Source organism: Mustelus asterias, chromosome 13 (genome assembly GCF_964213995.1).
Source record: "Mustelus asterias chromosome 13, sMusAst1.hap1.1, whole genome shotgun sequence".
NCBI lineage: Eukaryota > Metazoa > Chordata > Chondrichthyes > Carcharhiniformes > Triakidae > Mustelus > Mustelus asterias.
Window position 1 is genome coordinate 46,241,799 of NC_135813.1, and position 24,950 is coordinate 46,266,748.

A 24,950-nucleotide genomic window follows, 5' to 3' on the forward strand; every position below is an offset into this window, starting at 1 on the left:
TGATAGAGACATATAAGATAATGAAGGGGCTAGACAGGGTAGAGGCAGAGAGATTCTTTCCACTTGGAAAGGAAACAAGAACTAGAGGACTCAGCCTCAAAATAAGGGGGAGTCAGTTTAGGACAGAGTTGAGGAGGAACTTCTCTTCTCAGAGGGTAGTAAATCTCTGGAATTCTCTGCCCCTTGAAGCAGTGGAGGCTACCTCGTTAAATATGTTTAAGTCACAAGTAGATAGATTTCTGATCAATAGGGGAATTAAGGGTTATGGGGAGCGGGCGGGTAAGTGGAACTAAACCACTATCAGATCAGCCATGATCTTATTGAATGGCGGGGCAAGCTCGAGGGGCTAGATGGCCGACTCCTGCTCCTATTTATGTTCTTATGTGTCATTAGAGATATTACATTTCTATTAAAGATATGATATACACTCCATCAAAAAGCACCACTTTATTTCATTGATTTATCTATGAAATAAGTACAGAGTTAAACATGCTGCAGTCAAAGGATTGGGAATTAAAATGGATATCAAACTCCAAATTCACTTAAAGCTGAAATTGGGCTAACTGAGGGGCGATTGGAAGAAATAATATTTATTCAGAATTATAAGACTATTAAGTCACCTCTTAAGTCACCTTAAGAGGTGACTTAATAGAGGCATACAAGATGATCAGAGGATTAGATAGGGTGGATAGTGAGAGCCTTTTTCTTCGGATGGTGTTGGCTAGCACGAGGGGACATAGCTTTAAATTGAGGGGGTGAGAGATATAGGACAGATGTTGGAGGTAGGTTCTTTACTCAGAGACTAATAAGGGCATGGAATGCCCTGCCTGCAGCAGTAGTGGACTCGTCAACATTAAGAGCATTCAAATGGTTATTGGATAAACATATGGATGATATTGGAATAGTGTAGATTAGAGGGGCTTTAGATTGGTTCCACTGGTCGGCGCAACATCGAGGGCCGAAGGGCCTGTACTGCGCTGTAATGTTCTACGTTCTATAAGAATCTTCACAGATGTCTCAACATCATAAGGTAAGAAATGGGAGGAGAAGGCCCCCCAGCCCCTTGAGTCTGTTCCACCATTCAATAAAATCATGGCTGAGCCAGTTGTGGGCTGAACTCCACTTCCCGGCCTGCCCCACATAACCCCTGACTCCCTCAGATATAAAAGCTTTCTAACTCAGGCTTGAATATATTTAATGACCCATCCTCCACTGCTCTGAGGGAGAGAATTCCAAAAACTAACAACTCTCAGAGAAAAAATCCTCAACTGTGGGAGATGCCTTATTTTTAAGCTGTGCCGCCTAACTCTAGATTCCCCCAAGAGGGGAAACATCCCCTGCCAAATCCCCTCAGAATTTTATATAAGATCACCTTCTAAACTCCAAAAGTATGGGTCCAACCCGCTTGCCTACATTATACCCCATCCCCCTGCCCTCCCAATTATTTGCTGTACCTGCATCATAATGTTTTGAGATCGGTGTACAAGGACACCCAGATCCCTCTGTACTGCAGCATTCTGTACTATCCATTTCAATAATATCTTGCTTTTTTATTCTTCCTACCAAAGTGGACAACCTCACATTTTCCCTCATTATACTGCATCTTTCAGCTCACTGAACCCAGCTATATCCTTTGCTGGAATTCTACCACCCCACCTGCCATGGGAATCGGAGCGGGCAAGGAGCAGACAATAGGAAGGTCCAGTGACCTCGGGCTGGATTTTACAGTTTCAGGACAAGCAAGGCCAGAAATTCCCACCCAACATATTCTCCTCACAGCTTCCTTTCCGACCTGACACAGCACCATCGGCGAGTTTGGATACAACACATTTGTCCCTTTAGCCAAGTCATTTATAAAGTCACAAATAATTGAGGCCCTAGCACTGGTCCCTGTTATACTCAACTAGTTACAGTTTGCAGCCTTGAAAATGGCCCATTAATTCTGAGTCAATCCTCTATCCACACTAATATATAACTCCAAACCATAGAATCCCAATTTGTCCCATCGAGCCTGCACCAACTCTCCAAATGAGCATCTTACCCAGGCCCACTCCTCTGCCCTCTCCCCATAACACCTCACATTCACCCTGCTGACACCAAGGAACAATTTAGCATGGTCAATCCACCTGACCTGCACACCTTTGGAGTGTGGGAGGAAACCGGAGCACCCGGAGGAAACCCACACAGACACGGTGAGAAGGTGCAGACTCCACACAGGCAGTGACCCAAGCCGGGAATTGAACCCAGATCCCTGGTGCTGTGAGGCAGCAGTGCTAACCACTGTGCCACCTGATGAATCTACTGGTTTCCCTTTATCCACCCTGCTTGTTACATCCTCAGAGAACTCTGATAAATTTGTCAAACATTATATAATGTAGCCAAAAGAGAAAATGCCAGCTTTGACAAAAGGTCATCTGGACTCAAAACGTCAGCTCTTTTCTCTCCTTACAGATGCTGCCAGACCTGCTGAGATTTTCCAGCATTTTCTCTTTTGGTTTCAGATTCCAGCACCCGCAGTAATTTGCTTTTATGAGAGAGTGTAGCATTTTGAGAGAGATTAGTTTTAAATGTTGCTTTCTGTATAATGTATCCTGCTTTTCTCTCCATGTTATGTGTAATATTACTCAAATAATACTTTGCCTGGAGTGCAAATAATACCAGATTTGCTTCGAAAATCACCCCTAAACCCCCTCATTCAAAGGTGAGGGTGTCCTTACTTCCCTCCTCCAAGGGTTATGGGGGAGAAGAGGGGAGGGGAGTGTGGGTGGGTGGTGTGGTGGGGGAGGGGGTGGGTAAGGAAAATGTGTCCATCTCTCACAGAAAAGATGCTCAAGATGTCAGTCTGCTGACACTCCCCGTGATGCCCAGATAGCCACACTCCAGTCAAAGACAGCTGCCTCACAGCACCAGGGACCTGGGTTCAATTCCAGCCTCGGATATCTGCCCGTGTGGAATTTGTACATTTTCTGCGTGGGTTTCCTCCGGGTGCTCCGGTTTCCTCCCACACTCCAAAGATGTGCGGGTTAGGTGGATTAGCAGGGCAAATACATGGGGTTATGGGGATATGGCCTGGGTGGGATTGTTATCGGTGCAGGCTTGATGGGCCAAATGGCCTCCTTCTGCACTACAGTGTTTCTATGATTCAACTTCTCATTGCTTTGCTCATTGGCCAATATCTCTGATCCCACTGATCTGAGCTTCATAAATCAGTAGTGAAACAGGGAGCTGAGAATGGGAGGAATTATTTGGTACTGCAATGCCTTACTGGAAGAGAGCTTTATTTTAAATTCTCCTTCCCTGAACTTTCAGCTCAGAGCATCCAACTGAATTAAACTGTGCAGCAACTGAATTGGACAAGATCCCTTTTACCAATATCTGAGAAAGGAGAAAAGCTAAAGGCAAGGTAAGATTATTTTATCTTTCTTAGTGTAAAGGGGCAGATATGGCAGTTAGGGCAGTGGTTTGCTCCTCCTGCCAGACGTGGGAGATCAGGGAGCAGTCTAGTGTCCCTGATGACTATGTGGGAAGTGTGACTGGCTGCAGCTCCTCACAGATCGCATCGTTCGGCTGGAGCAGCAGCTGGACACACTGTGGAGCACACAGGGGGCAGAGAGCGAGATAGACACCAGTTACAGCGAGGAGCTCACACCGCAGTTCAGTCAGGTAGATGGGTGACCACCAGGAGAGGCAGGAGTCTCCTGTGGCTACTCCCCTCTCGAACAGATATACCATTTTTGATATTGTTGGGGGGGGGGGGGGGCGCAGGGTGGAATAGCCTCTCAGGGGAACATAACAGCAGCAACCAGGCCTTTGACACCACAGCTGGCTCTGCTGTAGAGCAGGGTCAGGCTAAGTCCAAGCAAGCAGCAGTGGTAGGAGACTCGATAGTGAGGGGCTCAAACAGGCATTTGTGCTGCATTCGAGACTCAAGGACAGTGTGTTGCCTCCCTGGTGCCAAGGTCAAGGACGTCTCGGAGCATCTGCATGAAATTCTTAAGGGGCTTGGTGAGCAGACAGAGGTCATTGATACCAATGACATTTTTTATTTATTAGTGTCACAAGTAGGCTTACATTAACACTGCAATGAAGTTACTGTGAAAATACTTTAGTCGCCACACTCTGGCGCCTGTTCGGGTACACAGAGAGAATTTAGCATGGCCAATGCACCTAACCAGCATGTCTTTCAGACTGTGGGAGGAAACCGGAGCACCCGGAAGAATCCCACACAGACATGGGGAGAACATACAAACTCCACACAGACAGTGACCCAAGTCGGGAATCGAACCCAGTTTCCTGGCGCTCTGAGGCAGCAGTGCTAACCACTGTGCCACCGTGGCACCATAGGCCGAAAGAGGGATGAGGTCCTGCAAATGAGTACAGAGAGTTTGGGAAGAGGGTGAAAAGCAGGACCTCGAGGGTAGTAATCTGAGGATTACTGCCAGTGCCACGTGCTAGTGAGGCAAGGAATAGTAAGATAGAACAGCTGAGTGCGTGGCTAAGGAGCTGGTGCAGGGGGCAGGGTTTCAGGTTCTTGGATCATTGGAATCTTTTCTGGGGCAGGGGTGACCTGTACAAGAGGGACGGGTTGCACCTAAACTGGAGAGGAGCCAGTATCTTTGCAGGAGGATTCGCTAGTGCTACTCGGGAGGGTTTAAACCAGAGTGGCAGAGTCGCTGGGAACCAAAGCAGCAGGTCAACAAGTGGAAGGATTGACAGGAAGGTAGATGTTAGGACCAGTAAGTCTGAAGGGAAGGACAGACAGGGCCAGGTTAATGGACACGATGGGACTGATGTGCTAAAGTGTGCCTATTTCAACGCAAGGAGTATTATGGGTAAGGCTGATGAGCTTAGAGCCTGGATCAGTACATGGGACTATGCGGTTGTGGCCATTACAGAGACTTGGCTGGGAGAGGGACAGGACTGGCTGCTCAACTTTCAGTGTTTCAATGTTTGAGATGAGATAGACAGGGAGGTAAAAGAGGTGGAGGAGTTGCATTACTCGTCAGGGAGAATGTCGCACCTGCACTCAGAGAGGACATTCTAGAGGGCTCATCCACTGAGGCAATTTGTGTAGAGCCCAAAAATAAGAAGAGTGTGATCACTCTGATGGGATTGTACTATCGGCCCCCCAAAGCCACCGGGACATTGAGGAACAAATATGTAGGCAGACTATGGAAAGATGCAATAACAACAGAGTTGTCATAGTGGGTGACTTTAACTTCCCCAATATCGACAGAGACTTCCTTAGAGCAAGAGGCTTAGATGGAGCAGAATTTGTTTGGAGCATCCAAGATGGTTTCTTGAAACAGTATGTGGATAGTCCAACCAGAGAAGGGCCCACATTGGACCTGTATAGGCAAATAGAACATAGAACATTACAGCGCAGTACAGGCCCTTCGGCCCGCAATGTTGCGCCGACCAGTGAAACCAATCTAAAGCCCATCTAACCTACACTATTCCAATATCATTCATATGTTTATCCAATGACCCTTTAAATGCCCATAATGTTGATGAGTCCACGACTGTTGCAGGCAGGGCATTCCACGCCCTTACTACTCTCTGAGTAAAGAACCTACCTCTGACATCTGTCCTATATCTATCACCCCTCAATTTAAAGCTATGCCCCCTCGTGCTAGCCATCACCATCCGAGGAAAAAGGCTCTCACTATCCACCTCATCTAATCCTCTGATCATCTGGTATGCCTCTATTAAGTCACCTCTTAACCTTCTTCTCTCTCACGAAAACAGCCTCAAGTCACTCAGCCTTTCCTCATAAGACCTTCCCACCATACCAGGCAACATCCTGGTAAATCTCCTCTGCACCCTTTCCAAGGTTTCCACATCCTTCCTACAATGCGGCGACCAGAACTGTACGCAATACTCCAAGTGCGGCCGCACCAGAGTTTTGTACAGCTGCAACATGACATCATGGCTCCGAAACTCAATCCCTCTCCCAATAAAAGCTAACACACTGTACGCCTTCTTAACAACCCTATCAACCTGGGTGCCAACTTTCAGGGATCTATGCACATGGACACCGAGATCTCTCTGCTCATCCACACTACCAAGTATCTTACCATTAGCCCAGTACTCTGTATTCCTGTTACTCCTTCCAAAGTGAATCATCTCACACTTTTCCGCATTAAACTCTATTTTCCACCTCTCAGCCCAGCTCTGCAGCTTATCTATGTCCCTCTGTAACATCTTTCCGCACTGTCCACAACTTCACCGACTTTAGTGTCATCCGCAAATTTACTAACGCATCCTTCTACGCCCTCATCCAGGTCATTTATAAAAATGACAAACAGCAGTGGCCTCAAAACAGATCCTTGCGGTACACCACTAGTAACTGAACTCCAGGATGAACATTTCCCATCAACCCCACCCTCTGTCTTCTTACAGCTAGCCAATTCCTGATCCAAACCACTAAATCACCCTCGATCCCATGCCTCCGTATTTTCTGCAATAGCTTACCGTGGGGAACCTTATCAAACGCTTTACTGAAATCCATAAAGACCACATCAATTGCTTTACCCTCATCCACCTCTTTGGTCACCTTCTCAAAGAACTCAATAAGGTTTGTGAGGCACGACCTACCCTTCACAAAACCGTATTGACTATCCCTAATCAAATTGTTCCTTTCTAGATGATTATAAATCCTATCTCTTATAATCGTTTCCAAAACTTTGCCCACAACGGAAGTAAGGCTCACTGGTCTATAATTACCAGGGTTGTCTCTACTCCCCTTCTTGAACAAGGGGACAACATTTGCTATCCTCCAGTCATCTGGCACTATTCCTGTCGACAATGACGACATAAAGATCAAAGCCAAAGGCTCTGCAATCTCCTCCCTAGCCTCCCAGAGAATCCTAGGATAAATCCCATCTGGCCCAGGGGACTTATCTATTTTCACACTTTCCAGAATTGCTAACACCTCCTCCTTATAAACCTCAATCCCGTCTAGTCTAATAGCCTGTATCACAGTATTCTCGTCGACAACATTGTCTTTGTCCTGTGTGAATACTGACGAAAAATATTCATTTAGCGCCTCCCCTATCTCTTCAGACTCCACGCACAACTTCCCTCTACTGTCCTTGACTGGCCCTAATCTTACTATAGTCATTCTTTTATTCCTGACATACCTATAGAAAGCTTTAGGGTTTTCCTTGATCCGACCTGCCAAAGGCTTCTCATGTCCCCTCCTGGCCAGGTGACTGAGCTTTCAGGAGGAAACCATTTTGGAAACTGTGATCACCACTCCTTATGTTTTAAGATAGCTATGAATAGGGATAAGTCAGGACCTTGCGGGAAGGCACTAAACTGGGGGAGGGCAAATCGCAACAAATAATACTGCTACAATAGCAATGGTCGGATTATACTGCCGTAATATACAGCAATGGTCCGATTATACTGCCGTAATATACAGCAATGGTCTGATTATACTGCCGTAATATACAGCAATGGTCTGATTATACTGCCGTAATATACAGCAATGGTTGGATTATACTGCCGTAATATACAGCAATGGTCTGATTATACTGCCGTAATATACAGCAATGGTCTGATTATACTGCCGTAATATACAGCAATGGTTGGATTATACTGCCGTAATATACAGCAATGGTCTGATTATAGAACATAGAAAAACTGCAGCACAAACAGGCCCTTCGGCCCACAAGTTGCACCGGTCATGTCCCTACCTACCTAGGCTTATAAATAGGCCTACCTATAACCCTCAATCCCATTATGTCCCATGTACTCATCCAGAAGTCTCTTAAAAGACCCTATCGAGTTTGCCTCCACCACCACTGACGGCAGCCGATTCCACGCACCCACCACCCTCTGAGTGAAAAACTTACCCCTGACATCTCCTCTGTACCTACTCCCCAGCACCTTAAACCTGTGTCCTCTCGTAGCAACCATTTCAGCCCTGGGTAAAAGCCTCTGAGAATCCACCCGATCTCTCCCTCTCAACATCTTGTAAACCTCTATCAGGTCACCTCTCATCCTTCGTCTCTCCAAGGAGAAAAGACCGAGCTCCCTCAACCTATCCTCATAAGGCATGCCACCCAATCCAGGCAACATCCTTGTAAATCTCCTTTGCACCCTTTCTATGGCTTCCACATCCTTTCTGTAATGAGGCGACCAGAACTGGGCACAGTACTCCAGGTGGGGCCTGACAAGGGTCTTATAAAGCTGCATCATTATCCCCCGACTCCTGAACTCAATCCCTCGATTGATGAAAGCCAGCACACCATACGCTTTCTTAACCACCTCCTCTACCTGCGAGGCCGATTTAAGAGTCCTATGGACCCAGACCCCAAGGTCCTTCTGATCCTCTACACTGCTAAGAGTCTTACCCCGAAACTATACTCCTTCATCCTATTTCACCTGCCAAAATGGACCACTACACATTTATCCGGGTTGAAGTCCATCTGCCACTTCTCCGCCCAGTCTTGCATCCTATCTATGTCACTCTGCAGCTTCTGACATCCCTCCAAACTTTCCACAACACCACCAACCTTCGTGTCGTCGGCAAACTTGCCAACCCATCCCTCCACTTCCTCATCCAGGTCATTTATGAAGATGACAAACAGCAAAGGTCCCAGAACAGATCCCTGGGGCACTCCACTGGTGACCAACTTCCATTCAGAAAAAGACCCATCTACAACCACTGTCTGCCTTCTGGAGGCAAGCCAGTTCTGGATCCACAAGGCAACAGCCCCTTGGATCCCATGCCCTCTCACTTTCTCGAGAAATCATACTGCCGTCATATACAGCAATGGTCGGATTATACTACCGTCATATACAGCAATGGTCGGATTATACTGCCGTAATATACAGCAATGGTCCGATTATACTGCCGTAATATACAGCAATGGTCCGATTATACTGCCGTAATATACAGCAATGGTCCGATTATACTGCCGTAATATACAGCAATGGTCCGATTATACTGCCGTAATATACAGCAATGGTCCGATTATACTGCCGTAATATACAGCAATGGTCCGATTATACTGCCGTAATATACAGCAATGGTCCGATTATACTGCCGTAATATACAGCAATGGTCCGGTTATACTGCCGTAATATACAGCAATGGTCCGATTATACTGCCGTAATATACAGCAATGGTCCGATTATACTGCCGTAATATACAGCAATGGTCCGATTATACTGCCGTAATATACAGCAATGGTCCGATTATACTGCCGTAATATACAGCAATGGTCCGATTATACTGCCGTAATATACAGCAATGGTCCGATTATACTGCCGTAATATACAGCAATGGTCCGATTATACTGCCGTAATATACAGCAATGGTCCGATTATACTGCCGTAATATACAGCAATGGTCCGATTATACTGCCGTAATATACAGCAATGGTCCGATTATACTGCCGTAATATACAGCAATGGTCCGCTTATACTGCCGTAATATACAGCAATGGTCCGCTTATACTGCCGTAATATACAGCAATGGTCCGCTTATACTGCCGTAATATACAGCAATGGTCCGCTTATACTGCCGTAATATACAGCAATGGTCCGCTTATACTGCCGTAATATACAGCAATGGTCCGCTTATACTGCCGTAATATACAGCAATGGTCCGCTTATACTGCCGTAATATACAGCAATGGTCCGCTTATATTACCGTAATATACAGCAATGGTCCGCTTATATTACCGTAATATACAGCAATGGTCCGCTTATATTTCCGTAATATACAGCAATGGTCCGCTTATATTACCGTAATATACAGCAATGGTCCGCTTATATTACCGTAAATTCCAGCAATGGTCTGCTTATATTACCGTAATATACAGCAATGGTCCGCTTATATTACCGTAATATACAGCAATGGTCCGCTTATATTACCGTAATATACAGCAATGGTCCGCTTATATTACCGTAATATACAGCAATGGTCTGCTTATATTACCGTAATATACAGCAATGGTCTGCTTATATTACCGTAGTTACAGCAATGCTCGGATTATACTGCCGTAATATACAGCAATGGTCTGATTATATTACTGTAATATACAGCAATGGTCAGATTATATTCCTGTAATATACAGCAATGGTCTGCTTATATTATTGTAATATTCAGCAATGGTCTGATTATATTACTGTAATATACAGCAATGGTCTGCTTATATTATTGTAATATTCAGCAATGGTCTGATTATATTCCTGTAATATACAGCAATGGTCAGATTATATTCCTGTAATATACAGCAATGGTCAGATTATATTGCTGTAATATACAGCAATGGTCAGATTATATTCCTGTAATATACAGCAATGGTCAGATTATATTACTGTAATATACAGCAATGGTCTGATTATATTCCTGTAATATACAGCAATGGTCAGATTATATTGCTGTCAGCATAGAATTCTACAGTGCAGAAGATGGCCATTCGGCCCATTGAGTCTGCACCGACCACAATCCCTCCCCAGTCCTGTCCCCCGTTACCCCATGCATTTACCTTAACTAGTCCCCCTGACACTAAGGGGCAATTTAGCACGGTCAATGCACCTAACCAGCACTTTTTCAGACTGTGGGAGGAAACCAGAGCACCAGAGGAAACCCACGCAGACACGGGGAGCATGTGCAAGCTCCACACAGACAGTGACTCAAGCCAGGAATCGAACCCAGGTCCCTGGCGCTGTGAAGCAGCAGTGCTAACCACTGTGCCATGTGATACATAGCAATGGCCTGGTTATACCGCTGTAATATAAGCAGTAGCAACTTCAGCTGCTGACGAGATTCACGCGACAGACTGTTGGTCAATAATTCTCTCACATTCCGTCCTGCCCTCCCTCCCTCCCTTACTGATAATCCATTTCCCGATTACCTTGTTCAGTGTTGGTGATAACCCACATAGTTAATTAGAAATTGATGTGGAAAATTGTTGTTTCGAAGTGTGTAAAATGAGCACTGGCCCTCATTATCATTTGGCCTGTGATTGCAATGCTCATTTTCAAACAGTGAGTGCGTGCGAGCCTCAATCATATCGTGTGCTAGTTGGTAAAATAGAAGGCGAGTGTTTATTGATGGCTGAGTCTTTTACTTCCTTGGTTACTGAATGGTGGCAGATGTTTGCTTAAAGCTACAGGCTTGAGGTACATTTACCCATATTGTGTGAGTCAGGCGTTTTCTGTAACACTATAATACTTGGGTTTGAGAGAGCCATTGTTACACCTCCAGCCTGTCAGGGATTTCTATTGTACTCTGATCTAGATTTACGCAACAGGCAATTTCTTCACTGATTTGAGGACCACATTTCACGCAGTTATCAGTTGAGGGAACAATGGGCATCATTTTGAGTCAGTGCTCAGTGCAATGCCAGTATTACACTAAACCCAGAACAATAGATCGTTTGGCATCACAGTTTTGACTGATTTGAGTTTGGGGTGGCACAACGGTTAGCACTGCTGCCTCACAGTGCCAGGGACCTGGACTCGATTCCTGGCTTGGGTCACTGTCTGGAGTTTGCACATTCTCCCCGTGTCTGTGTGGGTTTCCTCCGGGTGCTCTGCTTTCCTCCCACACTCCAAAGATGTGCGGGTTAGGTTGATTGGCAATGCTAAATTGCCTCTTAGTGCCAGGGGTTAGCAGGGTAAATTGTGGGTTACGAGGATAGGGTCTGAATGGGATTGTTGTCGGTGCAGACTCAATGGGCCGAATGACCTCCTTCTGCACTGTAAAGATTCTATGATTCTACCTCCCCCCCCCTTGCCCCTAAAAGTGCCAATTCTGGCTGGGCCCCTTGGCCATCTTTCACAATGTTTCTGTAAGCCTGGCCGGTGATGGTTCTCTAACTGTGGGGGAGAATGGCATAACCAAATTTCACCGTTTTCACTCCCTGTGCAAAGATGTGAGTTTATATGTATACACGTGCATGCACAAACTTCCCTCCACTCGCCCTTACACAATGGCAAATTTCAAATCAGGAGGACATAACCCTCACCGGGGCGGCACAGTGATTAGCACTGCTGCCTCACAGCGCCAGGGACCCGGGTTCAATTCCCAGCTTGGGTCACTGTCTGTGCGGAGTTTACATGTTCTTCCAGTGCCTGCATGGGTTTCCTCCGGGTGCTCCAGTTTCCTCCCACAGTCCGAATGACATGCTGGTTAGGTGCATTGGCCAGGCTAAATTCTCCCTCAGTGTACCTGAACAGGCGCTGAAGTGTGGCGACTAGGGGATTTTCACAGTAACTTAATTGCAGTGTTAATGTAAGCCTACTTGCGACACTAACAAATAACTTTATAAATTTTATTTTCCCTTTGAAGAAGGCAGGGCAGCTCGGCCTCAAATTATCCTGGAAAGAAGTATCTGAAAAATTTCACCAAGGGGTTAAGGAAGTGGTTTCACCCTGTTACAGCGCAGTGGCGGCGTGAGTGCTATTTCCACCCACGGGATGCTACTATCAGTGCAAAAGGACATTCTGTCTCTCATACAGTTGAGTCACATTGTGTGTGGACTTCAGTGTAGGTGCAATAACAGGTATGTCAGTCATACGTCCCAGAGATTAGCTGATTGAATCAAACTGCATGTTCCTTCAGTTGTTTTTGATAGGCAGAGTGTGCTCAACCAGTCCAGACCTGCACAACCCAAAATAAGACTGATAGATATGATTAATCCCCCAAAGGACAGTACTTGCTGAACAATCCTTGGAACTCCCTTCCCCAAAAGGCAGTGGAGGCCGTGTCCTTAAACATTTTCAAGGCAGAGGTGGATAGATTCTTGATAAACAAGGGGGTGAAAGGTTATCGGGGGTAGGCGGGAAGTTACAATCAGATCAGCCAGCATTTCATTGAATGGCAGAGCAGGGTAGAAGGCCGAGTGACCTACTCCAAACTCACTAGAAGCCTCATCCATTCATACACAGGGACCCATTCTCTGAAAACAAGAGGAATATTGGCTCAAGCCTTTTTTGAATTACCCAGGGGTTTGGCGAGCCTATAGTTCCCATGGCAATGCATCTGCCAACCAATCAGCACCCTTATTTCCTATGGTATAAATTGTTGAGATTGTTTGAAATTTGACATTCTTTTCTTTGTCCTGATGAGTGCAGGCTGAAAAATTTCAGTAACTTGTCTCTCTTTTCAGCAACACTCAAATTCTGTGCCACCACGCCCTTAAAAAATAAGAGTGTGAGAGCTTGTTGTCTGAGATGAGAGATATGCACTTGCAATATATTAAAATGCCATCAATTTTTATCTAGTTCCCTGCAATAACAAAATTCCTATGTAAACAATGTAAACAATTCAATGCTTCAGACTACTGGGAGTTTGAAATTTGGTATTTTATTTACCTCTGAGGCAATATGCTACACCTCTTGGTTTCATTCATAAATACACAAGGGAGAAAGAATCAGAGGATAGGCTGATGGAGTGAGTGAAGTAGAATGGGAGGAGGCCCTTGTGGAGAATTAACACCACTGGACCATGGAGCTGAATGGCCTGTTCTGTAACTCATGCATTTCACAGAGTCATTACAACCCAGGAGGAAGTCATTCAGCCCATTGAGTCTCGGGCAATGCACTTTCTCCTGTCAATCTTTCACGTTCTTCCTTTTTACATAACGGTCTGAATACCTGACGCTTTTGAATGCCTCAATTAAACCTGCCCTCCCCACACCCTCAGGCAGCGCATTCCAGACCCTAACCACTCACTGTGAAAATATTTCTCCCCATGTGTCCCTGTTTCTCCCCGTGTCTCCATTGCTTCTTTTCTCAATTCTCTATCCTTTCACCAGCGGGAACAGTTTCTCCCTAGCTACTCTGTCCATACACCTCATGATTTTGAACATCTCTATCAAATCTCTTCTCAGCCTTCTTCTCTCCAAGGAAAACAGTCCCCACCTCTCCAATCTATCCACGTAGGTGAAGTTCCTCATCCCTGGAACCATTCTTGTGAATCTTTTCCACACTCTCTCCAATGCCTTCAAATCCTTCCTAAAGTGCAACTCCCAGAACTGGACACAATTCTCCAGCTAAGGCTGAACTAGTGTCTTATACAATACAATTGCTCTTTGCTCTTGTACATTTTGCCTCTGTTAATAAAGCCTAGGATCCTGTATGCCACTTTCAATGACATGCACATGTACACCCAGCTCCCTCTGCCCCTCCAACACTCTCATAGTGGAAAGGTAATGTTATTTGTGATTAATGCACACAGGAACATTGAAATGCCTTTGAGACAGTTTCTTAGAGCAGCACATTCTGGAACGAACCAGAGAGTAGGTTATATTAGACTTGGTATTGTGTAATGTAACAGGATTAATGAATGACTTCAGAGTAAAGGCAGTCCTCGATAGCAATAACCACAATGTGATTGAATTTTATATGCAGTATGAAGTGGAGAAGAGTGGGTCTGTGACTAGTATTTTAAATGTAAATAAGAGTGACTATATGGACATGAAAGCTGAGCTAGCTAAGGTGATGTGGAGATGCCGGCGTTGGACTGGGGTGAACACAGTAAGAGTTTTAACACCAGGTTAAAGTCCAACAGGTTTATTTGGTAGCAAATACCATTAGCTTTCGGAGCGCTGCTCCTTCGTCGGATGGAGTGGAAATGTGCTCTCAAACAGGACACAGAGACACAAAATCAAGTTACAGAATACCGATTAGAATGCGAATCCCTATAGCCAGCCAGATCTTAAAGATACAGACAATGTGGGTGGAGGGAGCATTGAGCATTAAGAGGGTGCTTAATGCTCCCTCCACCCACATTGTATCTATATAAAAGCAAGGATGTTAGAATATAAAAGCAGGGATGTTAGAATATAAAAGCAGGGATGTCTTGATGCACCTGTACAGGGCATTGGTGAGGCCGCAGCTGGAATACTGTGTGCAGTATTGGTCCCCTTATATGAGGAAGGATATATTGGCATTGGAGGGAGTGCAGAGAAGGTTCACCAGGTTGATACCAGAGATGAGGGGTTTGGATTATGAGGAGAGGCTGAGGAGATTGGGTTTGTACTCGTTGGAGTTTAGAAGGATGAGGGGGGATCTTATGGAGACTCATAAGATAATGCGGGGGCTGGATAGGGTGGAGGCGGAGAGATTCTTTCCACTTAGTAAGGAAGTTAAAACTAGAGGACACAGCCTCAAAATAAAGGGGGGTCGGTTTAAGACAGAGTTGAGGAGGAACTTCTTCTCCCAGAGGGTGGTGAATCTCTGGAATTCTCTGCCCACTGAGGTGGTGGAGGCTACCTCGCTGAATATGTTTAAAGCGCGGATGGATGGATTCCTGATCGGTAAGGGAATTAAGGGTTATGGGGATCAGGCGGGTAAGTGGTACTGATCCACGTCAGATCAGCCATGATCTTATTGAATGGCGGGGCAGGCTCGAGGGGCTAGATGGCCTACTCCTGCTCCTATTTCTTATGTTCTTATGTTAACTAAAGTAGGAAAGCGTCAAACTTAAGGAAAAAGCATACAACTGCACAAAGATGAGGCAGGATAGATGATTGGTCAGAATATAGAGAACCAGAGAGAAAGACTAAAAAGTGAATCAGTAGGATGTATGAGTGGGACAGTGGTTAGCATTGCTGCCTCACAGCACTAGGGACCCGGGTTCAATTCTGGCCTTTGGTCACTGTGGAGTTTGCATGTTCTCCCTGTGTCTGTGTGGGTTTCCTCCGGGTGCTCAGGTTTCTTCACACAGTCCAAAGATGTGTGGGTTAAGTGGATTGGCCATGCTAAATTGCCTCCTAGTGTCCCAAGATGTATAGGTTAAGGGGATTAGTGGGGCAAATGTGCGCAGTCCCTATCCCTGTAACTGCGAAAGCTAATGGTATTTGCTACCAAATAAACCTGTTGGACTTTAACCTGGTGTTGTTAAAACTCTTACTGTGTTCACCCCAGTCCAATGCCGGCATCTCCACATCACCCTAGCTAGCTCAGCTTTCATGTCCATATAGTCACTCTTATTTACATTTAAAATACTAGTCACAGACCCACTCTTCTCCACCTCATACTGCACCCTTGGAGAGTGGGTGCAGACTGAATGAGCCAAATGGCGTCCTTTTGCACAGTAGGAATTCTACAACAGAAAGAAATTAGAGTATGAGAGGAAGCTGGCTAGCAATGTAAAATGGATAGTAAGAGTTTCTACAGGTATTTAAAAAGGAAAAGAGTAAGTAACGTGAGTGAGAATAGGGAATCAATAGTAGATAAGGAAATGGTGAATGAAATGAACAAACATTTTGTTTCTGTCTTCACTATCGAAGATATAAAAACATTCCAGTAATAGCTGTAAATCAGGAGGTGGAAGGGAGGGTGGAACTTGGTAAAATGACAATCACTAGAGGAGTGGCACTGAACAAACTGATGGAATTGCGGGTAGACAAGTCTCCGGGTCCTGATGGACTTCATCCTTGTGTCTTAAAAGAAGTGGCGAGCGAGATCATTGATGCATTGGTGTTAATTTTCCAAAATTCTCCAGCTTCTGCAAAGGCTTCATCAGACTGGAATGTAGCAAATATAATCTCTCTATTCAAAAACTGACAGAGGCAGGAAACACGAAACTATACATCAATTAGTTTGATGTGTGTCATGGAGAAGGTGCTAGAATTGATCATTAAAGAGAGCACTTGGAGAAATTAAGGTAATCAGGAAGGATCAGTGTGGCTTTGTAAAAGGGAAATCACATTTAACCAATTTATTGGAGTTCTTTGATGTAGTGATAAGTGCTGTGGATAAAGGGAAGCCTGTAGATGCACTGTAGGGTCTGTGCTGGGGCCCCAACGTTTTACAATTTATCAATGATTTAAATGAAAGGCATGGTAGCTAAATTTGCAGAAGACACAAAGATAGGTAGGAAAGTATGATGTGAAGATGACATAAGGAGGTTGCAGACAGCTACAGATAGATCAAGTGAATGGGCAAAAGTTTGGCAGATGGAGTACATGGGGAAAATGAAGTTGTTCATTTTGGCAGGAAAAATAAAAAGCAGAGGATTACTTAAACAAAGAATGACTACTGAATTCTGAGGTGCAGAGGGTCTAGATGTTCCTCGTGCATGAGTTATAAAAAGGTTAGTGTGCAGGTACAGCAAGTAACTAAGAAGGCTATCCTTTATTACGAGAGGAATTGAACATAAAAGTAAGGATGTTATGCTTCAGTTATGCAGAGTATTGGTGAGATCACATCGCAAATACCGTGCGCAGTTTTGGTTTCCTTATTTAAGGAAGGGGTAAATGTGTTGGAGGCGGTTCAGAAGAGGTTTACTAGATTGATACCTGGAATGGACGGAAAGGTTGGACAGACTGGGCTTGTTTCCACTGGAATTTAGAAGCATGAGGGGTGACTTGATTAAAGTACCCAAGACTCTGAACAAGGTGAATGTGGAGAGGATGTTTCCCTTGCATGTGAATCCAGAACTAAGGGGCACTGTTTTAAAACATGGGATGGAGATGAGGGGAATCTTTTTCAGGATTGTGAGACTTTGGAACTCTCTGCCTCAGAAGGTGATGGAGGCAAGTCACTGAATCTTTTAAAGCAGAAATAGATTGGATTTCTCATCTAAACAATATAAGATTAATCGGGGGTAGATGGGAATGTGGAATTTGATAAACAAACAGATCAACTATGATCTTTTTAAATGGTAGAACAGGTTCAAGGATCCAAATGTTCTACTTGGGCTCCTATTTTGTACGTTCGTATGAACGCCGATTCCTGTTTTCTGCAGATGCTTTGCAACTGAATTAATCTTGGCAAACCTGAACCCTTCCGACCTGGATGCCTCTAAACTCAGTCCCGGCAATCCTAAAACACTAGACCCCACGTCACAGCCCCTCAATGTTGCAAACCTGGACCACCTTAAACTCCCCCACCCCTAGCAACCCTAAACCCCAACCCAACCCCTCCATGAGTCCCAATGGCACGGTGGCACAGTGGCTAACACGGAGTAAGATGCCCCGTTAGAGAGTCGGTGCAGACTCAATGGGCCAAATGGCCTTTTGCACTGTAGGGATTGTATGGTTCATGCAGATGCTGAACGTGAAGTAATATTGGACAGAATTCTGTCTAATAGTTTATATCAATATCTGCATAGACCAAACTTAAACCAACCAAAGTGTTCTCGCTTACAGGAGATTGTCAGACAGCGCAGCAACTTGCGAAGGTTCTGAGAGACTCGTGTGTTCTGTGCCCACAAGCCCAGGATTAACCATTGGTTCCTGATAAACACTGACGCTCACTCAGCTCTTTCTAATCCGGCATAGTTGCCTTTAGTTTGGTGCTGCAGTTTGGAGCCTCTGGGGTCCATCACCACTGTCAACACTGCAAGAAATTTATAGTCACAATGCAGCAAGAGGACAGCGTCTCTGAGGCAGCTTCCTGCTCAGCATCAATGAGTTGCATCACGAAGAGCTCTTTTACAGACATGCCACGGATTGTCAAATCCCAAATCTGTGCAGCTCACATAGATTAACACTTGACAGTACTTGGCCCTGACTGCTGAAACTGTATACCGTAATTACTGACATACTGTCCACAACACAGGCTTATTATTCACCAGTAATTCCAGCCAGTGTGATTGTGTATCAGATTCCGATCACTGTGGTTACAGATACCACCCCTTATTATAACAAAACTCACAGATTACACTGACCATTCAAAACTGAATGTTAACAAATGCCCCAAGCACCTGCAAATCACATCAACCCTCCCCCAGAGCACGCAGAAACCCCTCACCCATTAACCTCACCCCAGTGCCCACTGACCCCTCACCCCATAAACACTGGCCCAGTACCACAGAAACCACTCACCCCATAAACCCTCCCCCAGTATCACAGAAACCCCTCACTCATTAGCCCCATCCCAGTGCCCACCGACTCCCCACCCCATAAACCCCACCCCAGTACCCACCGACTCCTCACCCCATAAACACTGTGCCAAAACACATTCAAATCATTCACATAAAACCTATACTCCTTATGCACACACCTGTCCCCAGCACCCACCCACACACACCCACCCCCAGCACCCACCCACACAACTGTCCCCAGCAGCCACCCACCCACACACACACACACACCTGTCCCCAGCAGCCACCCACACACCTGTCCCCAGCAGCCACCCACACACCTGTCCCCAGCAGCCACCCACACACCTGTCCCCAGCAGCCACCCACACACCTGTCCCCAGCAGCCACCCACACACCTGTCCCCAGCAGCCACCCACACACCTGTCCCCAGCAGCCACCCACACACCTGTCCCCAGCAGCCACCCACACACCTGTCCCCAGCAGCCACCCACACACCTGTCCCCAGCAGCCACCCACACACCTGTCCCCAGCAGCCACCCACACACTTGTCCCCAGCAGCCACCCACACAAACACCTGTCCCCAGCACCCACCCACACACCTGTCCCCAGCACCCACCCACACACCTGTCCCCAGCACCCACCCACACACCTGTCCCCAGCACCCACCCACACACCTGTCCCCAGCACCCACCCACACACCTGTCCCCAGCACCCACCCACACACCTGTCCCCAGCACCCACACAAACACCTGTCCCCAGCACCCACACAAACACACACCTGTCCCCAGCACCCACCCACACACCTGTCCCCAGCACCCACACAAACACCTGTCCCCAGCACCCACACAAACACACACCTGTCCCCAGCACCCACACAAACACACACCTGTCCCCAGCACCCTCGCCGCCTGCCGGGTCCCTCCTTACCGAAGATAGTGATGTTCTTCACCTGTCCCTCCCGGAGTTGTTGCGAGTCCAGCACTCGGTACCAGCCATTGGGATAGACAGGGGGCAGCTCCCCTTTCTTCCGCCTCCTCCGGACCTCATTAGCCGTCTGCCACATGCTGGAGCCGGGCTCCGGGATGTAGCCCACCTGGTGAGCGGCTCGGAGAAGCTGCAGGGGGCCAGCCAGGAGGTGCCGCAGGGAGAGGATCAGGAGCAGCAGCCCGAGTGCCAGCTCCAGGCGGCCGGTCAGCAGAAAGAAGCCGGCGGCCAAAAGCCCCAAACCGGCAGAGGGGAACCATAAGCGGGCAGCCGACAACTCCATGTCCGCGGACACTCCCAGCTCCAGTCCCGGCTTCTTATCCTGAACCTGCCCCGGAACCGCCCCTTCCACCCGCTGCTGGGCGTCAGCCAAACACCTGAGACACCAGCACCTGAGGGGACAATAAACCCCGAGAGAGGGGTTAATAAACCCCAGAGAGTGGGGCAATAAACCCCAGAGAGTGGGGCAATAAACCCCAGAGAGAGGGGGCAATAAACCCCAGAGAGTGGGGCAATAAACCCCAGAGAAAGGGGGCAATAAACCCCAGAGAGAGGGGGCAATAAACCCCAGAGAGTGAGGCAATAAACCCCAGAGAGTGAGGCAATAAACCCCAGAGAGTGGGGCAATAAACCCCAGAGAGAGGGGGCAATAAAGCCCAGAGAGGAGGGTTAATATACCCCAGAGATAGCAGCAATAAACCCCAGAGAAAGGGGGCAGTAAACCCCACAGAGAGGGGTAACAAACCCCAGAGAGAGGGGGAAATAAACCCCAGAGAGAGGGGGGCAATACACCCCGGAGAGGGGGGGGTAATAAACCCCAGAGATAGCAGCAATAAACCCCAGAGAAAGGGGGCAGTAAACCCCACAGAGAGGGGTAACAAACCCCAGAGAGAGGGGCGATAAACTCCAGAGAGAGGGGCAATAAACCCTAGAGAGAGGGGCGATAAACTCCAGAGAGAGGGGGAATAAACCCCAGAGAGAGGGGCAATAAACCCCAGAGAGTGGGGCAATAAACCCCAAAAAGACAGGCAATAAACCCCAGAGAGAGAGGGTAATAAACCCCAGAGAGAGAGGCAATAAACCCCAGAGAGTGGGGCAATAAACCCCAGAGAGAGGGGCAATAAACCCCAGAGAGATGGGCAATAAACCCCAGAGAGATGGGCAATAAACCCCAGAGAGAGGGGCAATAAACCCCAGAGAGAGGGGCAATAAACCCCAGAGAGAGGGGCAATAAACCCCAAAAAGACAGGCAATAAACCCCAGAGAGAGAGGGTAATAAACCCCAGAGAGAGGGGCAATAAACCCCAGAGAGAGAGGGTAATAAACCCCAGAGAGAGGGGCAATAAACCCCAAAAAGACAGGCAATAAACCCCAGAGAGAGAGGGTAATAAACCCCAGAGAGAGAGGGTAATAAACCCCAGAGAGAGGGGGTAATAAACCCCAGAGAGAGGGGGTAATAAACCCCAGAGAGAGAGGGTAATAAACCCCAGAGAGAGGGGGTAATAAACCCCAGAGAGAGGGGGTAATAAACCCCAGAGAGAGGGGGCAATAAACCCCAGAGAGAGGGGGCAATAAACCCCAGAGAGAGGGGGTAATAAACCCCAGAGCGAGGGGCAATAAACCCCAGAGAGAGGGGCAATAAACCCCAGACAGAGGGGGCAATAACCCCCAGAGAGAGAGGGGGCAATAAAACCCAGAGAGAGGGGGGCAATAAACTCCAGAGAGAGGGTGCAATAAATCCCAGAGGGGTGATGCGCTATCAATTAGGCAAAAGACTACTTGTGTGCCAATACAACTGTAGGCTTTTATTCATCACAGAACCAGGAGCACATCCCAACAGATAACTGACCCGAACTGAGCAAGGGGGAGGAGACAGCCACCTTTATACTAGGTGACGAGGGGAGGAGCCGAGCCGGCAGGGGATGTGTCCAGGCATGACAAACACACAACGGTGGTCCAGGCAGGACAAAGGCACAACTGAAGTCCACCACATTCACCCCTCCTTTAAAAAAACAACATGGGGTGAAGCGGAAACAATATCACAAGTCCAGACGATCTGGTGGCTTGATCCGCCGTCGTGATCGTCGTAGTGCAGGTTGCAGAGTCATCCAAACAGAGAGCGGAGTCGGCCCAGGCTCCTTGCAGTGAGCGCCAGGTGGTGTGAGGCGGACCCATCCGTCGTCCCGTCCAGTCGTCGGGTACTGCGTGGCGACGGCACCGGCGACTCAAGCGAGCTGTACATAGGGGTGAGAGGAGTGAGCTGTGGCCCTGGTGGCGTATGGAGAACAGTGGGAACTGGGGCTGGGGGATGGAGGGACGTAGTGGGCTCTGGGCGCACAATATAGGAGACTGGGGCTGAAAGGGGGACGGGCATAGCGGTCTCTGGGCGCACAACACATGGGACAGTGGAGCGGAGGGATGTGGTGGCCTCAGGGGCACCTGCGGGTGCCAAGTCGCGGACAGAGACCGTGTTCTCCCGCCCGTCAGGGTACACTACATAAGCATATTGAGGATTAGCATGGAGCAATTGGACCTCCTCGACCAAGGGGTCTGCCTTATGGGTCCGGACATGCTTCCAAAGCAGAACGGGCCCAGGGTACATCAGCCAAGCTGGGAGCGAAGTACCCAAGGAGGACTTTCTGGGGAAAGTGAACATCCGCTCGTGAGGGGTCGTATTGGCCACTGTACACAAGAGTGACCTAATTGAATGTAATGCGTCCGGGAGGACATCTTGCCAACAGCTGACTGGAAGGCCCCTAGACTGTAGCGCTAATAGAACAGCCTTCCAGACCATTGCGTTCTCCCGCTCTACTTGACCATTACCCCTGGGGTTATAGCTAGTGGTGCGGCTGGAGGCAATGCCTTTGGCGAGCAGGTACTGCCTCAGCTCGTCACTCATGAATGAGGACCCTTGGTCGCTATGACTATAGGATGGACAACCGAACAGGGTGAAGAGCGTGTTCAGGGTCCGAATCACCGTAGCCGTGGTCATGTCCGGGCAGGGGAAGTCAAAAGGGAAACGCGAGTATTCATCGATGACATTCAGAAAATAAATATTGCGGTTAGAGGAAGGGAGGGGGCCTTTAAAATCAATGCTGAGGCGCTCAAACGCGCGAGTGGCCTTTATAAGGTGCACCCCACCTGGCCGGTAGAACTGCGGTTTGCACTCTGCGCGGACTTCCTCGAGGGAGTAGTGCAGGTTACGGGCTTTGACAAAGTGGAAAAATCTGGTGACACCCGGGTGACAGAGATCGTTATGGAGGGACTGTAGCTGGTCCAGTTGGGCGCTGGCACATGTTCCACGGGACAGGGCATCTGGGGGCTCATTGAGCTTCCCAGGCCGGTACATGATGTCATATCTGTAGGTGGAGAGCTCAATCCTCCACCGCAAGATCTTGTCATTCTTAATCTTGCCCTTTTGCCTGGTGTTAAACAGGAAGGCAAAGGACCGCTGGGCCGTAATTAAAGTGAACCGTTGGCCCGCAAGGTAATGGTGCCAGTGCCAGACAGTTTCCACGACGGCCTGGGCCTCCTTCTCAACCGAGGAGTGTCGAATCTCAGGGCCTTGTAGGGTCCGGGAAAAAAAGGCCACCGGACGGCCCCTTTGGTTAAGGGTGGCGGCTAGGGCAAAGCCAGACGCATCACTTTCCACTTGGAATGGGATGGATTCATCCACAGTGTGCATCGCGGCCTTCGCGATGTCCGCTTTGATGTCGTCGAAGGCCCAACGGGCCTCCTCCGCCAGGGGAAAAGAGGTCGATTTTAGGAGCGGACGGGCTTTATCCGCGTAACGGGGAACCCACTGGGCATAGTAAGAGAAGAAGCCCTAGCATCTCCTCAGTGCTTTGAGAGTAGTAGGGAGGGGAAGCTGCATAAGGGGACGCATACGGGCTGGGTCGGAACCAAGGACACCATTTTCTACTACGTACCCAAGGATAGCGAGGCAGCGTGTCCGAAAAACACACTTCGCCTCATTATATGTCAGGTTCAGGAGAGTGGCCGTACGGAGGAATTTTTGTAGGTTGGCATCATGGTCCTGCAGGTCATGGCCGCAGATGGTGACATTATCCAGATACGGGAAAGTGGCCCATAGCCCGTGCTGGTCCACCATTTGATCCATGGCCCGCTGGAAAACTGAGACCCCATTATGACACCAAAGGGGACTCGGAGGAACTGGTAGAGGCGACCGTCTGCCTCAAAGGCAGTATATGGGTGATCCTCCGAGCGGATAGGGAGCTGGTGGTAGGCCAATTTTAAATCGATCGTAGAGAAAACCCTGTAGTGCGTGATGCGGTTGTCTATGTCCGCGATGTGGGGAAGAGGGTACGCATCTAGTTGCGTAAACCTGTTTATGGTCTGGCTATAGTCAATCACCATGCGGTGTTTCTCCCCCGATTTAACTACGACCACCTGCACCCTCCAGGGGCTGGTGCTGGCCTGGATAATCCCTTCCTTGAGCAAACATTGTACTTCGGACCGAATGAAGGCCCGGTCTTCCGCACTATAGCGCCTACTTTTGGTGGCTATAGACCTGCAATCCGGGGTGAGATTATCGAATAAAGGGGGTGGGATAATCTTGAGGGTCGAGAGACTGCAGGTGGTGCGCGGGGGGTGCTGCAGTGACGGTGCCTTGCAGACGGAGAGCGGGGGATAAGGGCCATCATACTGCAGAGTGACCCTCCTATGATGGCTGAGGAAATCTAACCCCCGCAGTACAGCTGCGCAGAGTCGCGGCAGCACGAGGAGCCGAAAACGCTCGTAGACTGTGCCCTGTACCGTCAGCGTCACCAAACAGCACCCGAGGACCTCCACCGAGTGGGAATTCGAGGCCATGGAGATAGTCTGGCTCCAGGGTCGCACGGGAAAGGCATATCGACGCACTGTGCGAGGGTGTATAAAACTTTCTGTGCTCCCGCAGTCGAACAGGCAGTTTTCTGCATGGTCATTTAACTTGATCTCCATTATTGACTTGGAGAGTTGGTGAGGCTGCGACTGGTCCAGGCAAATCGATGCCACCGTCGAATCCAGTAAGAATCCATCTTCGTCCGCGTCTGATGACGTCACGGATAAAGTTTCCCGCTCGGCGCGCCTTGATGCCGGCATCAAAGATGGCGATTCCCGCGCATCCGGCGACTGCATCAAAGATGGCGATTCGCGTGCAGCCGCT

At 48.0% G+C, this 24,950-nt stretch overlaps 1 protein-coding gene across 1 annotated transcript in view; it reads right to left on the minus strand.

Moving 5' to 3' along the window:
* LOC144503107 (cholesterol 7-desaturase nvd) overlaps positions 1-20,076 on the minus strand; it is a 95,992-nt gene extending 75,916 nt beyond the window's left edge. Inside the window, exon 1 of the mRNA XM_078227615.1 lies at positions 19,727-20,076. Coding sequence (XP_078083741.1) covers positions 19,727-20,066 — 340 coding nt within the window. The 5' untranslated portion in view covers positions 20,067-20,076. The remainder of the gene's footprint in view (positions 1-19,726) is intronic.
* Positions 20,077-24,950: the final 4,874 nt, after the last annotated feature.